The sequence below is a fragment of the Cryptomeria japonica genome, chromosome 9, assembly GCF_030272615.1.
Source record: "Cryptomeria japonica chromosome 9, Sugi_1.0, whole genome shotgun sequence".
Classification (NCBI taxonomy): Eukaryota; Viridiplantae; Streptophyta; class Pinopsida; order Cupressales; family Cupressaceae; genus Cryptomeria; species Cryptomeria japonica.
Genome location: NC_081413.1, coordinates 668,075,576 through 668,095,879, shown reverse-complemented (window position 1 = coordinate 668,095,879; position 20,304 = coordinate 668,075,576). Strand labels below are relative to the sequence as shown.

The 20,304-nt window shown below is 36.8% G+C and overlaps 1 protein-coding gene and 2 non-coding genes across 4 annotated transcripts; 2 read left to right on the top strand and 1 right to left on the bottom strand.

Moving 5' to 3' along the window:
- Positions 1–543: 543 nt before the first annotated feature.
- LOC131039488 (uncharacterized) lies at positions 544–2,677 on the top strand. Of its 2 annotated transcripts, none has more exons than XM_057972272.2 (2): positions 544–1,869; positions 2,037–2,677. In XM_057972272.2, the coding sequence occupies exon 1, from the start codon at positions 863–865 to the stop codon at positions 1,811–1,813; it is 951 nt and encodes a 316-aa protein (XP_057828255.2). In that variant the 5' UTR covers positions 544–862; the 3' UTR covers positions 1,814–1,869; positions 2,037–2,677. The 2 variants fall into 2 exon arrangements, with proteins under 2 accessions (XP_057828255.2, XP_057828254.2); XM_057972271.2 differs by having other exon boundaries at positions 544–1,929.
- A 7,074-nt stretch (positions 2,678–9,751) lies between these two features.
- Positions 9,752–9,824, bottom strand: TRNAF-GAA (transfer RNA phenylalanine (anticodon GAA)). Its single transcript has one exon. It is a non-coding gene; the product is annotated as a tRNA-Phe (tRNA).
- A 186-nt stretch (positions 9,825–10,010) lies between these two features.
- Positions 10,011–10,126, top strand: LOC131039500 (U5 spliceosomal RNA). The gene has a single exon (XR_009104659.2). It is a non-coding gene; the product is annotated as a U5 spliceosomal RNA (small nuclear RNA).
- Positions 10,127–20,304: the final 10,178 nt, after the last annotated feature.

Below are 20,304 nucleotides of genomic sequence, written 5' to 3'. Positions count from 1 at the left end.
CCTTCTCCCATATTAAACAACATATTTCTTCCTTCTCTTAATTAATACTTTCTAATTTCTTATACAATTTCAAGTCCATAAATTATTTTAGAAACTCAAAACTTCCTCCTCTCTTTATCTTTTAAAATTGTAAAAGAACATTAAAAACTAAATAAACAATTAAAAAACTAGAATATAAAACTTTAAACATACACAAATACACCATAATTGTAACTCTAATTATTATTATTATTATAAATCATGCTTTCTTGGAATTTCCAATTCTATCCAATAAAAGAACCAAAAAAAAACTGTAATTAAAAATATCCGGTGACAATAACTAACTACAAATTTGTGTCCTTACCCAAATGGATGGATATACATGAGTGATGATTATTATAATAACAATATATGGCGGCGAAGCCTTCAAGATGGTATGGCTTACCAAACCTTGCGAGTCCACCGGAGCAGGGGCCGGAATTCAAAGAACGGTTCACCGGACATCAAAATACATTCTTATATGGCCTATATCATGCTATGTAAAAATTAAAAAAAACAGAATTATTCATATCAGATCCAAGAGGCACGCGGACTTGAAACTAACATTCCAATACACGAAAGAAAAACTCAAGACAAAAAATTGAAAACTATCGGACAGGAATACCACGAGAATAAGAGAAAACCTGCACCTGAAGGGAAGCAGCAGGAAAATTGAGTGCTAATAGTGGAGCATATTGTTTCTCATATGACTTTGTGGGTAAGTGCTAGATAGCTCATGTAGTGCAAAAGACATGGGCTAATGTAGTGCAAAAGCCATCGGCTAATGTGGTGCAAAAGGAGGATTTAACCAGGTGATTTGTGGGTGTATTGGATCCTGCTAAAAATGAGGGATTTTGCATCCTGTTTTGGGGAACATGCAGTTCAGGTGGCAGATTACTCTTCATCTTCATCATCCACTAAAACCCACATCAATAATGTCAGCAACTCCAGCAATGGGCTGATGATGCAGAACATGGTCACATGTATTTATCAGACAGTGCTCAATGGTCAGACTAGGCTCATCACGGTCACATGGTGCAAGAACCTGATGGGGCAGGGGCTGAGTGTCAATGTGGATGACCCATCTTGCCAATGCATGTGCAAGGTGGACATGAAGTCCTGGTTCTTCTGGAAGAAGAAGGGGTGCAAAAGATTTGAGCTTGGGGCTTCCAAGGTAGATGTCTTTTGGGACCTTTCTTGTGCTAAGTATGGATCTGGGCCTGAGCCCCTTGAGGGCTATTATGTTGCTGTGGTTTCAGAGGATGAGTTGGGGTTGCTGCTAGGGGACATGAGCAGTGAGGCCTATAAGAGAACCCATTCTAAGGGGTCTGGTGAGACTCTGATGATTTCAAGGAAAGAACATGTTTTTGGCAAGAATTTTTATAGCACAAAGGCCCAATTTTGTGAGAGTGGTAAGAGCCATGATATTGTGATTGAATGCCAGACTGGTGGCCCCAGGGATCCCAGGTTGTGTGTGAGGATTGATAAGCAAGTGGTTGTGCAGGTGAAGCATTTGATATGGAAGTTCAGAGGCAATCAGACCATTTTGGTGGATGGGCTTCCTGTAGAAATGTTATGGGATGTACACGATTGGTTTTTTAATCCTAATCTTGGTCATGCTGTGTTCATGTTCAAGACAAATTCTTCAACTTCATCTTTGTCTTCTTCTTCTTCATTTTCATCATTGGCTGAAGAGTCATGGAGCTCCAAGTCACTTTCCCAAAGTTTTAACAAGCAAAGGGAAACTTCTTCTCATGGTTTCTCTTTGCTGCTATATGCATGGAAGAACGAATAGGAGCCATGGTTGCAGGTTCAGAAGATTGAATTATGAGAGCTCAAGGCAAAGGAAGGGTACGTGGCCTGCCTCCAAATATTCTACCTTTTGAGTCTCTAGCAGATCTGCCTGCAATGGTATATGCAAAGAATGTGAAGATGGATTTTGTGAAAGAACAGTATGTACATTCATTTCCTCTTCAATTTTTGTGCACTGACACAGCCTTTGTTTTATTGTTTGGTAGAGTGTAAGGATTTTAACGAGTATTGTTTGAAAGCATCCATTGATGATCAATCTCCTCACAAGCCCAAACAGATGCTGGATTGTAGTCTGTTGTATCTAGCTTTTGGGTAGAAATGGTTCTTTCCTGCATCGTTATCAGTATACTTTCAATTGGTCTCAGGTAATCTTGTGAAAATGAGTCGAGACACCTTTGTAGCATTATTATGAAGCTTCATAACTTTGGGTGATATCTATCTGCATTAACACAGCCCTTATTGTTTGTGGAAAGAATATGATGATTTTAATGGGTAATGTTTGAAAACATTGACTGATCGGGCTAGCTCTTCATGACACCAAAGAGATGCTGGTTTGAAGGCTGCTGGATCTGTCCTTTTATTTAATTTATTGGTGCTTTACAGCATCTCCTAAATTTTATCAATGTTCTTTGAAATGGTCTCAGAACCTGCTGTCAACATTTTTCTGAGGAATCTATGTAGCACTATATGAAGCTATTAAGCTTTGGGTGACATATTGATGGTATTACTGAAAGATGGCTCTTTTCTCGTTCTGAAGCAATAACTTCTGAAAATTTGATTGTTGCACATTAATGAAGCTTTAATGGATGTTCACATGTATAATTGAAGTCAAATTCATCTTTTTTGACGGTGGGTCACATTTGCAATTAAAGTTCCACTTTCCCGCTGCTCACAGGAGCAGTGAAAGTTCCTTTTTCTAAGTTGTTCACATGTGCACATAATCTTCAATTTAAAGCAGAATGATGGTGGTCCAGTGCTGTAGATATCTTTTATTGCACTTCACATGTGCAGTAGCTTAGAATAAAGCTGTGTGTTCAACAATTCCATGACTGCTACAGATATTCTTTCCTGCAGTTGTCCACATGTGCACATACTCTTTTAATTTAAAACATTCTGATGATTCTATATTAATTGTTGGTATGGGTAGCTACAAACTCCTGCACAGGTGAAATCACCCAAACTAAACAATTTCTACTTTGACTTGTATGTTTGTCATGTGCTGTGGTATGTTCTTAGGGTAGATCTTTTCAAATGTAATGTATCTTGGAGTTAAGAATCCACTTTAATATGATGGAATCATTCTGAATGGGCAAGTAGTTTGGCAGTAGAGAAGCTCATCAACAGTATTAGACAGTTAGGGCTTCAATTCTGCCTGGTCCACGTTCTGGTATGAGAGCCAATGTTGGCTTTGGAGGATAGATAGAACCTTAACCAAATGTGGCTTAAGGGCGAGTGTTGAGGTAATAGTTTGTTCTTAGAGAGGAACCTGTCTTTCAAGAAGCAGATCATTAATACAGAGCTACATGAATTGTATTGGGTGGTTTTTGGATTCAAGCCATAGCATGTGCATGCTTTCTGACCTGGTATCATTGTCCAAGTTTGTTATAAGACAGCCACTTTTACTAGAAACTGGGGGATGGAGTTGAAGGTCTCATTTACATTCCTAGAAGAAACCACCTAGAAAAGTGCAGCTGTCTCAGTTGTAAATCAGTACATTAGCCAAATTGCATCTTCCTAGGTTAGCATTCAGATAAGTGGTGTTTGAGGATAGTTAGGAATACAACCAGGGTGTGGCTTGAGTGGGAGTGTTGGATGCTACACCACAGATAATCCAGAGAGAAACCAAACATGAAACAACCAGTAGCTTAATGGCAGAACAGACCATTTTTTCTAACAACCTTGAGCTGTCATTAATCATTGTATGGAAATGTTTGGATGCCACCTTAGTAACATATGGGGTGTGACAGAGTAGGGTTAACTAAAAATAGCTTGGGGTTTTGTAAGCTTCTTCTATTTAAAGCACACCATTGCTTGCTGCAGCAAGCTATCTACTGTTACAAGGTCTCAATGCTGATTGGTCAAGACAACTCTTGAATCCCATTGTTAGTTGAATTTAAAGCGCCTGGTTGGGTACAATCTAATTTAAACAGCGGGGGCTATTTCTTTGTGCCTAAGCTTTTTTAATTGGAAGCATGCTGCCTGCATGCAATACATCTGTATCTGTGTCACAGATTAGACCAGATTTCTTTAGCTGTCAGATTTCAACTCTGATGGGCAGAGAATAAAATTAATTCTGAAGGACTTAATTTTATTAACTTGTTGCTTCCCATGCACCGAAATAACAAATGCAGCATTTCAATTGGTTAGCAAACTGTATGACGGAGTCCTCTTCATCTGATGCATTTTAAACCGCTCAAAATGGCCTTTAAATCTTTCAAAAATTGTGAATTCTTCATGTGGGCTTCAAGTTCAATCAATCTTCTCCATTTTTATCTCTTATTCTTCTATACATGGTATAAAATAATGCACCTGCAGGTGCCATGAAATGCCATAAGTTGATTCCACTTGGCAGCTCTACACAGATTCTCACCAGTTCATTTTAATTATTTGAAATTGGTTCACTTGGGTCAATTTCAAGTATTTCAATGTTTCTAAAATTTTGTGTCAGAGTGAGCTTGATGTAAGGGGTAATTTTAATTTAGTTATTCACAAATAGACTCATCAGAGCAAGATAGTGATGTTTTCATTCTTACTTAATATTTTAATAACAGTTGCATATAAATTCAAAATTTTCAATTTTCAATCAGCTGTAACTGAAAAAGACTCTTAATTATTAGAGTAAGATAACACTTCTAGTAACATTGTTTAGGGGTTTAATGCTAATTTTAATGATTTCTTTCTGATTGAAATGGAAAATCTTTTAAATAGATTCATGGAAAAGATTAGAAAGCAAAATTTAATAACTTGGAAGTTTTTCATTTCAATTGAATAATACTATTTATAGCTGTGCATTATTCACGAACGAATATGAGATTGAGTAGACGATTGATTGGTGAGGAATTACTTGAACAATCCGATTGAGTGGTCTCAAAACTTGTTTTTTGCGTGAAGACGACGTTGTGCCTTTCTTAATCGCCTAGGTCAAAAAAAAAACAGTTGAATGATTGATATTTTGTATAACCAAACCAAGATAAAAGCAAGCACCATACGCAAAGTTTTTCCACAACCAATATATCGGTTCACTATAAAGTCAAAATAAATTTTCATATAGAATTGAATGGAATAAATGTACCCTTTTCTTCTTTTTTTTTCTTTTTTAAACTCAGTTTTTAAAATGGATATTTAATTAGTTAATTTTTTTAATCGTTAAGTACGCTCAAAATTTGGTATATTGATCTCATACATGTGGAATGAACCTTGAATGAGCCTATGTACAAGGGATTTCTACAATCTATATTGCTCAAAACTATACATTCATTATCAAGGATTGGTACTATTTAAAAATGTCTTGGTGAGGTTTTTGAATTGTTAGGGTTAATTTTTCCTAGGTTAATCTTGTGGAATTACTAACTTAAGATCATGGAGATGATTGAGGACAACAATTTATAGACATGTAAATGTGTTGTAATGATTATATGTTTGTTTATTTTTGTACTTAAAAGAAGTATTCCTAGAATGCTTCTTCGCTTCAATGAATATGTTCTTTCAAATGATAATCAAATATGACTAGTGGATGATCAATGGATGTCTCTAACACCATGACATCAATAAATTGTGTGAAATTTGTGAGAAGCAGGCTCATGGTGGAATGAAATGAGTGGGAGTCAACAAAATTTGAATTTGAATTTTTGAAAATTTGAGGGATACATCTATAAGTGTAGGATTGATCCAACACATGAAAATGTTAATCTAAGTAAAAAATGAATAGCAAGTCATGGTTGGAACTAAAAGCCTTAATGACTGGCCAATGTATAGATATATGTGTAAATGGAAGGGATAACATCAAATGCATGAGAATATGTGTAAGTAGAGATTGATAAAAGATTAGAGAATGAGCCCCCACTTTTGAACAAGATTGCATCATTGGTTGATGTGAATTATATTAATCCATCCTCTAAAACATGGACCCAAAATTAAATGCATATATGAATTTCACCATCACATTTTTCATTCACTTTAAGGTGCATGTGAATCCTAAATGAGCACTCACAAATATGGATTTAAAGTAAATATTTGGAAAAAAAAAGAGTGACTCCACAATAAGTAATGGACCCCTCTAGATGTCATCATGTATTTCATCCTATGCATGTTCTCATGATAACCTACATGATAGAGAAAAATGGGTAATGAGTAGCTACTATCATGCAAGTAATGAATTTTGCCTTCACAAATCATGATCAAGAGAGAGTAGGGTTATAGAGATTCTACTTGTATGAAAGTGGTAATGCTCTACCTAGGATGACAATCATAGCATGGCATGGCATATTAAACATTAAAGATATAATATTTTCACAATCCATAATTTGTTTGATGTTGTCTTTTGGTTTTAGACTCTGTGCAAGTTTTTTTAATAAACATATTAAACATTGTCGTTTCAATTAGGTGCAAGAAGTTGAGTCCACTTTTGATCTAAAAATTTGATGAAGCACTTAAAGATTGAATCTTTAAAAAGTTTAGTACTATGAAATGTAATACTTCGAGTCTAGTTTTCAAATATGTAATTTGTTTTAATGCCCAGATGATACAAATTGATTTGTGAAAAATGTGTAAGACACTGAATATTGATGAGGATAATTTTCTATAATTTTTTTCTAATTTATTATTATTATTATTATTAATATTTTTTTTTTGTATTCAAACATGTTTAGATCTAAATTTTGTAGCTAATAGATCTCTATCTACAAGTATATAATCCATCTTAAGCTTCCACGTGTTAATAATTGTACTCGTGAACATATCCATTTGTATTGTTGATGTGCTTGTCATTTATCTTACAAGAAAATCTCCTCCTATGCAAGATCCCACTCAATCCAATCTAATTAGTCTTTGTTTCCAAATGACAAAAAGCAATGATACATGAAAATGTAAAAGCATTTAACATAAGAATGCAAAAACAAACAAACAAAATTAAACTTTACAATACAAAAAAGAATACAAAAAATATTATATTGTAACATGGATGGTTTATGTACATATGTAGAGGAAAAACCATTTTGAAAGAAAGTATTGCACTCTAAAATATGAAAAAATTATATTATCAACAATAAAAGTTACAATATAATCTCAAGGACATATTCTTATTCAATATCGCTAACACAAAAAATTGAAACAAATTGCAATATCTACAAAATAACCAAGTAACTAAAGCCATACCGTAACTCCAAGCACCAATAAATAAGGAAATACCAAACCATAAAAAATAGTGGCTTTACAAAACATGGGATAAAATAAATACCCATATTTTAATGCCCAAGCTAGGGTCTTGCAAGATATTTTTAGAAGGCAATCACACAATTGTCATAATGTCATATTTAACTCCCATGGGCAACCCATTTTAGCTTATTCAATTCATTCAAGGATACCTCTTGAATTGAGTGTTTCTCTATTAATTTGATGGCATTTTCCCTAAGTTTTGGAGGTTTTTTTCAAGAACATATTAAAGCTACTACAGTAAAAAAATTGAGGTTAGTTAGATCATATTTGGAGTTATTATGAAATTAGGGTTCCATCAAATTCACTTTCAAGACACAAGTTAGTGAAGGATTTTTCTTTAAATCTTAAGGGTTGAACAAGGGCACACTAATCCATCTATAATCTTAATTTGAAGGTATATGAAGTCATTTTAAGTAAGATGTGAAACCGTTTAAGGGTTTTTCGTAAATTCATTCCATATTTGCAAATTATGTTTTTTTAGATTTGTTTATATTTCTAGAAAGCATGGAAAAATAATTAGGGGTATAATCTTTGAAATTTTAATTTTTGGGGCCAAACGAATTCTAAAATCTAACAAAAAATAGATTTATACAATTGAGCATAATCATGGTTGGACCCCAACTAGAGTTAGGTAAAGTAATTCCTACAATTTAGAAAGAGCCCAAATAAGGCATATGCTTAGATTTTGGATTAACTCCATTTCCATGTGAGGATAAGAAGGGTTTTATTATCCATTGATTATATTTTATTGATAAATTATAGTTGCGTTAATTTGATGCATGACAAGCAATTACTTATCCAATTAGTGAAATTGTGGTTATAAAGATATGTGAAGGATCATATTTAGTGGCTTTGAAATCTATCGTTACAAGTGGACACACTCGTGGATGAAAATTTGAATGATTTTTTCTTCAGGGCTCAAGGATCACATCCAACATAAGGTATACACATGTTTAAACTATATAATTTTTCAAAGTCTTCTATCTTGACATGTATAGCAATGGAAAAGTTTTTAACTCCTAGAAGGGAGGAATCCACTAGCAACAAAGATGGAAAGACTCCTCTACTACCATTCCTACCTACAAGATTAACTCAACAAAAAGAAGAAAAATGACCAAAGAGTTATATTCAACTAGAATGGTAACTATAATAAAGGACATAAGTGTGCTATGAAGAAGTTGCTCTACATTAAGGGCACCAATAATAAAGAAAATGATGAAGAAGAGGTACTAGTGGTTGTTAAAGATTTAGAAGGTGCAACCAAATATCTCTTGGCGTACACTATTAGGCATTAGCACCCCACAAATGCTCAAGGCAAGGGGTTTCCTTAAACAAAAAAGATGATAATATTGATTGACTTAGGGTGTACTCATAACTTCATCAATTATAAATGGACAACACATTTTAATTATTTCATTTACCTGACCCTATAATTTAAGGTTATGATTATAGACAGAGGTTCAATTAGTTATTCAAGGAGATGTCACAATGTTAAACTCATCTTAGGATACTGCATGATTGATTGTCCTATATTTTATATCCCCACAGATAGTATAGAAATTATTTTGGGAGTCCAACAACCCTATTGTTGGGAACAAAATTTAAGATAAAGTTCTTGGAGCTATTCACACAATTCACTTAGAGGTTAAAATAGTCGAGCTAAGTGGATTGCATGCAAAGTAGTCATAGATGGTAAGCTTGCACCAAATCTAAAAGATACTTAACAAGAGGGTAGATAGAGATGTAGCTCAATTATTGTTATTAAATTTATAGTAGTCAAATTTTCCTTCATCTCTAAATCCACAAGCTATTTTTGAAGGATAAGCTAAAAGAACTCCTTCCCAAAAGAGATCTTAAATAAACCAATCAATTAGTGCTACCATCAACCATCCTTCACATTTTTTTTTAGGGACACCAAAATGTTAGAACAATGGAGCAACACATTCAACACCAAAATTGCCATTAATATAGTCTTACATAAATATCTAATTCAATCTAGATGGCCTCGAAGACATAAATATAGTATATACATGAATTAGAGGAAAAACACCAATAATTATTTTTGTTGTGATAGTTGTACATAAAGTTAGCTAGAACAACTACTACAATATGCTTCCCCTAGATTTAAATTGAAAAAAAAACCAATAACATAAGTAATAATATTTCTCCTCCAATTTTAATACATACACAACACATAAATATAATATATACATGAATTAGAGGAAGAACATCAATAATTATTTTTATTGTTATACTTATACACGAAATTAACTAGAACAGCTACTACAATATGCTTCCCTTATATTTAAATTAATATATATATATATATATAAGATAGATAATGATATTTCTCCTCAAATCCTAATGCATACACAACACACTATCACCTCAACCTGCAAATCAGTGTTACCTGAAAATGTTGTAACCCTAATCGATCAAAACTAAAAAAAACAAATTTATTTTCAGATTTCAAGGGATGTGTCTTGAGTGCGGTGAGCGTGGATCGAACACGCGACCTTCAGATCTTCAGTCTGACGCTCTCCCAACTGAGCTATCCCCGCATGAACATTTGAGAATTTATGTTGAAAAATTACATAGAAATTACATAGAACATGCTCTCTGTTTTACTTCCACTTGTCATTTGCTATTTCTGAGTTATTTATTAGTCCCACATTCGTTCCATTGAGTAAAGCAAGGTGAATGGAGATCGTATATAATAACCAGCGTGTAACATGAAATACTCACGGAGTTGCGTGGTCAACACAGAGCGAACTATTCTTTCGCCTTTTACTAAAGAATACCGTGTGTTGGCCACTGAAAGCAGCATACGCCTATTTTTGGAGGCTTTCCTCTATTCAAAGGGAGGGCCTACAATTCTAAAATCCAAATTGAGTCAAAATTTAATGAGGGGAGGAATAGAGAAAGGCCTACAATTGTAAAATCTAAAATGAATCAAAATTTTATGAGGGGGAGAAGGTTCGGATATGGAGGGAAATATGGGGAGAGATAGAGAGGAATGGAAAGATAAAATGGGGAAGAAAGGAGGAAAGAGGGATAGAGATAGACAGAGATGGGAAAATAGAGGTAGAGAAAGATATGGATAGAAATCGATAGATAGAGGAGTGAGAGGAGGATAGGAAGATAATAGAGTAGGAGAGATGGAATGAATACTTGAGAGAGACCAATAAATAGAGGGAGAGAGTGAGTAATATGGACAGAGAGAGATGTAAAGATATATAAAGGGATATAGAGATATAGGGAGATAGGATAGGTACAAGAGAGGAACAATCAAAGAAAACAAGTGGGTGACTGGAATGATGTATGCAGATTTATTATGCAAGTCCAAATGTGTCATTATTAATGATTGTTCATTCAATACTCTAGGATGAGGGAATTCTTGGTAAACAAGAGATGTGAATTGAACATAAATTAGATGTCTTTAAATATCAACACATAATATCAAATCAAGCAAAGATTTGTTAGTTGACTCTAGCAGGGAAGGTAACGTGGATACTTGGCCAAGTTTAATTTGGACTTTAAAAAGAAGGGGGACAAGTTTGGTACCATAAGGTTACATCCACAATCATGAGTTTCTATCAAGATAGGCAAGTAGTGAAGAGCAAATGGCTTATGGCTATATGAAAATAGGTGGATGAATAGGTGTCAAATGTGAGATATAGACAAATGTATAGGCAATTATTTTTGCAAATATTCATTTATTATCAAAAAAAATTATTTATGTATTATTTTAAAATATTATGCTTATTTTTAAATATTAATATTTTAGTCCAAAATTGAGGATAAAAAAGTTTTTGTGAAGATTTATAGTCATTATATTCCAGTTCTTGTTATAATTGTACAATGCCTCTTCATATTAATTAATTTATAATTAGATTTTTAAAATTCTATAATATTAATAATTATATACTTATAATTTTATAGAACCAACTAATTATTTATAATTAAATTACAATTATTTTTATTTTTATAATTTCAAATTGATATGATATTTTAAATATTGCATCAAATATCTAACTATTATTTACTATGGTTCATAAATTATTTTAATGCCATTTTTATAAAATAATTTCAATTCTTAAAATATATTCTTGCTTTGCTAAATATTTATCAAGAGTGAGTTTCAACTTGCCAATATGAGAACAAGGAGCTGTGTTTTTCTTCCCGTACAAAGAGTTGTGTTTTCTTCTTCTTCGTATCGCTCCATCTTATTTCCTTTATATTATGTTGTGGTCGTTACTATAGCTACAATACAATTGTTTACCTACTACATTGTGGATGAAATCGCCTACAACTAAAATGTACAACAAAATACGGTCAATTTTTTTAACAAAAATACAGTCAATCATGATGGTGCAACAATCTTTGAGGAGGACGGGAGAAAGTTTGAGGGTGGGCAGAGTGCTGCTGAAGGTGGAGAGAAGGAGGAGGTGGTGCATTGTGCGAGCTGTAATGCTATCTCCGAGGACTTGAATAGAGTGGAGAAGAAGCTGGACTATCTGGATTCCCATGTCAACAAAATTATGAAATTTGTCATTAAGTCATGCACTCCTCGACCATTTTAGTGTGCCTGTTGCACCAGGAAAAAGTGAAACAGGGTGGGATGGAAGGTGACATCACGAAGGAACTGTTTGAGTTCCTAGCTTAAGATTGGACTGGGCTTCTGCTCTCCCAGCACATAAGACCTGGAAAACATGATTAATGGTGGATGCTTTTCTTTTTTGTTATAGTTTTAATTTCAAGATCAGTTGGATCCCTATTAAGTTTAATTTCTTATCTACTTTCTACTTGCTACTTTCTTTAGTTTTTATAGTATGAACAATATGCTTATCTCTAAAGATAGTTGGTTTAAGGTTAGTATCTTTTTGTTAATCTATTGTTTAAGTTGCTAAATGGAGCTATAGGTGGATTTTGTTTTTGATGATTAAGATAGGGATTGGCTGATTGCCATTTGGCAGTTGTGTTTGTGCTGGTTATGCTCTCGCTGAGGCTTACTGTGTATTCTAGATCAGCCCCCTTGTTTTGGCTGCTTTATTATAAAAAACAATCAACAGTGATGGTAGCATTCACACCATTTACCTGCTCCCTATAATTAAATGCAAATTCTAAATATTTTTAAAACCCAAATATTAATTAAAATAGTAATTTGAAAAGTGTTTGTGTTATTTGTTTTTCACATCCACTGGGATGGAATATTTGAACAATAAACAATCTCTCTCCCATATTTTTGAAAACCATAATATCTCCAGCTTGGATTGAATGATATGAAACGAATTTTTCCCAACTAGTTTTGAAAGATGGAGAAGTGCCACAAAAACATAGTATGCTCTCCCAAAGGTACCCAGTTGGGCCCTCCACTATAACATATATGCATCCATCTGACTAAATTTGCTTTGCATGTAGGGAAGGTATCTCCTATTTATAGGAATGTTTTAAAAAAAAATCGTTATGTAAAGAAAAAGAAGAAGAAGAAAAAAAATCAGTGTTAATAGCCATAGATTTACCAAAAAAGGTAAGCACTTGTCATCCATGACTTTGAAAAAGGACTAGAGAGTGGAATTTGAAGCCCTGGAATAATGAATTTGAAAACATCTTTTCTTGCAAGCTTTACATGTCTTCAATATGTTGCAGTCAGTCGCCATGATGAAAGACAAAAAACTCTACTAACCACCATAATCACCTCCCAATATACAGTGGTATAGGCAAATAAATTTCATTTTGTACTTGATCTACATTGCGTGAAGAGTTAAGAGTGGTTGGCATTGGCCCCCGCGGGTTGGCCTTGGTTAATATATGTTTCAAGTTGATTTCAATTAAACCACCATATTCCATATGCAAATAAATACATAACTTTATTGTAATTATATGTATATCACCAAGTTATTCACTCTTAAAGAAGTACAACAAAACAAACCACTACTGATGTTAAGAACACTTGAAATTAGGAGATATATTTGTCTCATACCAGTAGTTCATCAATAGTACTTTTAAATTCTAACAATGCACTTGCCTCATCATTGATATTGTGACAAGATATCAATTCTTCTATAATTGCCTTTCTATCTAAAGCCTTCAATGCATCTTTACATGCAATTGTAGCAAGAATAAACTAGTTTTGAACTACATGTAGAGCACCCTTAATTCGAGCTACTAGTTTTTATTAAGCAGCACTACCGCGGGTTGGCCTTGGCCCCCGCGTGACACTTGTACCATTCATTGTACACCCTCTTTCTATGTGCCATGAACTTAATTTGGTATAAATGGAATATTTTTAAAGTTGGTTTTTATGTTAAAAATAAATGGTAATTTCCAAATGATTTTTATTATGTTGTTTAATAAATTTATCTATGGAAATCAAGGCATGAATTAGTAATTCAAATTGGTTAATTTGGATATATTCTGGAAATGAATTAAATGCCTGTTAGGAATTCATGTTTTATTCGGTTGAATATTTAATGTGGGTTTCATTCTTGATGGAATATTGATTTGGAAATTGAATAGATGTGAATATCATAGAAGAGTGTTTTATTTAATTTTCAATCAATGATGTTGCAAGTGCTTATGATGCTGAGTTTCTCAAAGATTGTCTGAGTGCGGACTTAGTGAAATTAGCTTTCCTTGCAAGAGTTATATTGTGTTATTTCTGGTTTGTGGTTCAGTCATCCTGTGGTGGCGTATTTGGTGCCTTTGACCAAGTGATATATGATGACTTCGTTGTCATAACCATGTAGTGTCTTTTCCTTATGGTTAACCAAGAGTAAGTATGTCCTTGTTTTGACCACTTGTTTTTGGATAGTGGGGTTATGGTTGTCTGCTTCGCCATAGGGTCCTCGTGGAGTGACCATGTTTGTTTAGTGTCCTTTGAGAGAGTGGCTTTCGAGTGGGGGGCACGCCCAAAGTGGTTGGCAGGATAACCCATCGAAAGTCGGATAATAAAGTGATAATCTAATTAATTGATTAGGTGGGTAGTTCATAACATTAAATAAGATATTGTACCTCGCGCATAGGTGAGTGCTTATATAGGGCTCATAATGTAGTTAGAAGGCCTGGAATGGAAAACTGACCACCTTGTCTTCACGAAAGGCTAGTAGGGTCCGCATGAGACTTAGTTGGAACCGAAGGTTCAGGAAAGGTTACCAGGGTAACCCAGGATGGGGGCCGGGACCTATGGAGGCCGACCATGGTAACCATCATAAGCTATGCGATGACACTCTCTCTTCAAGTTTACTTGTGTATTTGTGATGTTGAGTCACCTGGATTATTGTGGAGTCGTATTGTGTTGTCATGGAGTCGTATTGTTCTATCGACCATGTCATGCTTTTGCTTGCTTGAGGGTTCTCTTTTATCTCCTAGCACAGTGGGGTGATTTCATTTTGGGAATTACATGGTCAGGAGGTAGTGCCACTTCCCATCAGATGTTCTTGTTTGTGCCTTCATGCAAGGATTGGCTTCGCAGGTGTTTATGTGGTTTGTGGCTCATGCTTATCTCATGTTGGGAGATTATGGTTATTTGGAGATCTATGTGGTCATTGTATCATGAACTTTGTAACCTTGTATTTGGTTAAGTTGTATCTTTATATGTATATTGAGAAGCCATGCATTGGAAGAGAAATGTAATCCTAAGCTTGGGATGTTATTTATTAGTTTTCTTTATGATATGTGTAAATGTTTATTGAAGAGAAATTATATTGTATCCTTTCAATGATGTAATCTATTATTGCATATGGCTTCTTGTGATCATTGAGTTAATGATGGATTATTGGATTAACCTTAATTGTGGAATCTATCTTTTGGTTTTAATTCTTCATTGGTAACCCTTAAGGAACTCTGGTGTAAGTCTTCCGCTTGTGTTATCGTGCATGTTGTGTTTAATGCACCTTTTATGTTTATACTTAAAAAAAAAATGTTGTTTCACCCTTGTTGTGGGTTTTCCTTTGGGGTTTCTGCCAAGGCATTACATTTGGTATCAGAGCCCATGTTTCAACATTGGGTACTATGGGTTTGTAGTGAGCCCATTCGCCTTGACCTGTTGTGTAGGTCTTGTGGTGTGACTTCCTTGCTTCTTTCCTTGCCTATGACCTGAACTTTTCTCTCTTGTGCAGTGTTAGGTCATGGATAGGAAAGCCAAGGGAGGTGGTCGTGTTGGTGGCCACACCAGAGGCAGAGGAGGAGGACGGGGTCGAGGTTCCGACCACCATGGCCCATAGTCCTTCACCGCCACCCACTCATGCAAGTGTGGATCGGGATCGGTATGTTCATTAGGAAGAACAACATTCAGGAGAGTAGGTTCCTGAAAGGGAAGAGTTGCGACAAATGTTTCAGGAGGTGCTAGCTAGACTAGACCCCAGACCTGAGGTGGATCAGCCCATCCATGCCCAGGTAGAGGAGTCCCATCAGATGATTCCGGAGAGAGAGAGAGAGAGAGAGAGAGAGAGAGAGAGATCCCAGTGGACCAGGATCTAGCTAACATGGGTCACATGAGGAACTCGATGAGGTCCAATCCTCCCTTCTTTGACAGTAAAGGTACCAGTCTCGAGGCAGAGACCTGGCTTATCAGTTTAGATTAGTGTTTCGCCATGTATCCATATGGTAGCAACACCAAGGCGAGATGTGCGATCATGCGTCTCGAGAGTTTCGCATCTATCTGGTGGCGATTAGAGGAGGAGAGGATCGGTGTGAGCATTAACACCGTGTCATGGGAGATCTTTCTGGAGAGATTCAGGACACGATTTATCTCACCCCAGTGGAGGTAGTCATGTGCAAACGAGTTCTATGCTCTGTGCTAATTTGGGTTGTCAGCAGATCAGTTTGAGCACAGGTTCTATGAGCTCAAACAATATGTCGAGATTGGCAATTATGAGGCTATGCTTGTTCAACACTTCTTGAGGGGTCTTAATAATCGCATCCATGGAGGAGTGCGAGTTTTTGAGCCTGCCTTAGTAGAGGTAGCCGTGGTGAAAGCCAGGCTGGTAGAGCAAAACCTTAGTCGTGCCCATGGCAGCCAGTCTGGAGTTCAGATTGGGAGTGATCCTTTCAGTGGGTCTAGAGGGAGAGGGAATCAGTCCCAAACTGCTGCAGCTCTTAGGGGTCCTCAGGCACCCGCTAAGGGTGGTCAACAACAACAGCAACAGTCGCCGAGACCGAAGCAGTCTCAGGGCCAGCAGGGTGGCAACTCCCAGTTTTGGAAGAGCAGGAACTAGCAGAGGAATAGGTAGACCTTTCCAGGGCAGTCCTCTCAGGGTGCATCTCAGGCCCCTGGTGGGGAAAGCTTTCAGCAGTCTGGTGAGTCGTCTAGGAGTAGAGGACCTGTTTGAGGAGCTTGCTTCTCCTATGGCCAATTTGGCCACAAAGCCGCTCAGCGTCCTCACCAGAAGGGTAGTCAGAGTCCAGCGACATCAGAGCCGACAGTGGGGGATGCAAGTAGATCCCATAGAGTATTTGCAGTGGTGGATGACCTCCAAGCTAAGCATCAGAGTATCGTGATTGAGACTACAGGTGTGTTGTGTGGTATTCCTATCTCTATACTTTTTGATTTTGGTGCTTCAGATTCTTTTATTTCTTCATCCACTATGGAGCAGTGCAGGCTCATGTCTGCTAAGCAGGTGGATAGGTGGCAAGTAGAGTTGGCTACCATTGTGCATGTGGTTGTAGATGCCTTCATCCCCAGTTGTGTGTTGGACCTAGGACCCTTTGTCACTTCAGTTGACCTTCGATTCATTCCTTTAGGGTCCTATGGAGTTGTGTTGGGGATGGAATGGTTAACATCTCACAACGCTCGTGTAGATTGTCGTCTGAAGACAATAGAGTGTTTAGATGACCATGGCAGGAGAGTGGGGATTGTTGGAGTTCAGCGATCAATATCCTTACATATGATTTTCGCTATGCAACTTAGGCGGTGCATGCGTAGAGGGTGTCAGCTTTTTGCAGTTGCTCTTGAGGATGTGGATGAGGAAGAGAGTTGAGAAATCACTCTTGATGGTCACCTTATTCTTCGAGAGTATGCTGATGTGTTTCCTTTGGATATTCCTAGTATGCCTCTGAAGCGAGACATAGATTTTCGCATTGACTTGGTTCTTGGTGCAGAACCTATTTCGAGAGCACCATATCGGATGACTACTCAGGAGTTGAGTGAGTTGAAGTTGTAGGTTGAGGATTTGTTGGCCAAGGGGTTCATTCATCCTAGTGTTTCTCCTTGGGGTGGATCGATTATCTTCATTAAGAAGAAGGATGGTTCTCTTCGGTTATGCATTGATTATCGACAGTTGAATAAGGTAACCATCCGGAATTGATATCCATTGCCTCAGATAGATGATATTTTTTATCGGGTGAAGGGAGCCAAGGTGTTCTCTAAGATAGAACTAGAATATGGGCATCATCAGTTGCACATTCATGATGCAGACATTCATAGGATGATGTTTTGTACTCGTTATGGTCACTATGAATTCACAGTGGTGCCATTTGGGTTAACGAACGCGCCTTCAATGTTCATGAGTCTTATGAATGGGGTTTTTCGCACCTACCTTGACCATTTTGTCCTTGTGTTCTTGGATGACATATTGATTTATTCTAGATCTATGGAAGAGCATGAGGGTCACTTGCATCAGGTATTGCAGTGCTTGAGGGAGAATCAACTTTTTGCGAGTTTGGCGAAGTGTGATTTCTTCCAGTCAGAGGTGAGCTATCTTGGTCATATAGTTTCGCGAGAAGGTGTATCCGTGGATCCTTCTAGGATCCAAGCCATTGTGGATTGGCCAGCACTGACCAATGTTTCTGAGGTTCGAAGTTTCATGGGTTTGGCTAGATATTACCATCGCTTTGTTTAGAGTTTTTCTCGGATAGGCCACCCAATTACTTATCTTCAGAGGAAAGGGAAGAAGTTTGTTTGGTCTGAGTAGTGCGAATTAGCTTTTTGTACCTTGAAGGAACTCCTTGTTAGTGCTCCGATTTTGGCAGTTCCTGATCCATCTAGAGATTTCATGGTATGCACAGATGCCTCCCTAGAAGGTATAGGTGTGGTGCTTATGCAGGATGGACATGCGGTTGCCTATGAGTCTCGCAAAATCAAGGATCACGAGTTGAACTATCTAGTTCATGACTTGGAGTTGGCAACGATAGTGCATGTGTTGGTTAGATGGAGACATTTATTGTTGGGGCGTCGGTTTGAGCTGCATTGTGATCACCGCGGTTTGCAGTATATTTTCATGCAGTCGAACTTGAATGCTTGACAACGAAGATGGATGGAATTCCTCTGCGAGTATGATTTTGAGGTTTGTTATATTCAGGGGACAGAGAATGTAGTGGCAAATGCTTTGAGCTGTAGGCGGCATGAGGTTGCATCATTGTCCCTTGGTGTGGACTTGAGTGAGAGAATTCTTGGAGTTCTTCCTCAGAACACCTGGTATCAGGATGTTAGAGCAATGGTGGATTCTGGAAGACCATTGGAGGGTAGATATTTTGGATATACTCTTGAGTCAGATGGTCTTCTTCGACATCTTGGATAGATCTATGTACCTCCTTTGGAGGGTCTTCATGTTTTGATCATGGCTAAGGCCCATCGTGCACCTTATTCGACACACCCTGGTGTTAAGAAGATGCACACAGATCTTAGACAGATATATCATTGGGCTAGTATGAAACATGACATTGCCAATTTTGTATTGAAGTTCTTAGAATGTCAGTGGGTGAAGGCGAAGCATCAGCACCCTGCAGGTCTTTTACATCCGAATTTGATACCGGATTGGAAATTGGATATCATTTCCATTGATTTCATTATGGGATTGCCTGTTTCTTCACGTCATCATGATGCCATCATGGTCATTGTTGATAGATTGACCAAAGTTGTTTATTTTGTTCCTATTCGATCTTATACAACAGCAGTGGTGACATGAGTCTTCTTGGAAGATGTGGTGAGGTTGCATGGAATCCCTAGGCGGATCATTTCTGATAGAGACCTTGTCTTTACTTCAGCCTTGTGGATCTCACTTCAGCATGCTTTGGGAACCCAATTGAACTTCAGTTCAGCTTATCACCCAGAGACCGACGGTCAGACTGAGTGTGTGAATCAGGTTTTGGAGGACATGCTTCGCATGTATGTTATGGACCAGTAGTCATGCTGGGAGGAATATATTGTTGGTATTTTGGTATGGTTTTGTCATTGATGTCAACACCTACTAAACACTTATCAACTCTGGCACTTTGGAGAATCAGCAACATTCACCGGCAAGTAAGTGACTCATGCAAAGTCATCGGTATCTAGTACACTGGCAAGATATAATGGTCACCGACACTTGGAATAGCATGGAAAACACTTGGTAATGTCAAAGACATCATTTGGACATCTTGTCTTGAAGAATTGGTTATTGGTATATTCATATTTGCATATTTGCTGTTATCGGTAAATAGGTCCAGGTTACACTGGCAGGTTTATCTTTTCCAGATCAGCACGACACGCTATGGAGATGATTAATTATTGTTGTAAATGCATTAAGCTGACATGTTGAATCGGTTATTGCATCGGATATTGTATTATTTGTAAAAAAAAATTATTGTAATATCTTGTAGAGCCGACCTACTAAAATTGGTCTTAGGTTATGGTATAAATGTAAGATCTTATTTGTAAGATCAGATGTGGAATGCGAAAAAGGATTGTGTGAAGGTATATGCGAGAATAAGTAGAGCTATACACGTAGACATCATTTGAAGATTGAAGGAGGGTTTTTGTGAAGACAATCAGAACTACACCGGTACTGAATCCAGCATATGAAGATGTTATTTTGTGCAGTACATTCTTATTGGATTTAACCATCCAATTGTAGTCAGTGTGACTCCCATTTTGTGATTGAGCAGTGAGCTCTAAGCGCTTGGCCTTTCTGCATGTGCACACCCCATTTATGTACACTTACTATCTACAGTAGTATCATCTTATTGTGGGTAAGGTTTCCCATCGTGGTTTTTCCCCTTACAAGGTTTCCACGTACAAATATTGGTGTTATATGTTGTGGATGACTTTATCTTTTTGTTTCA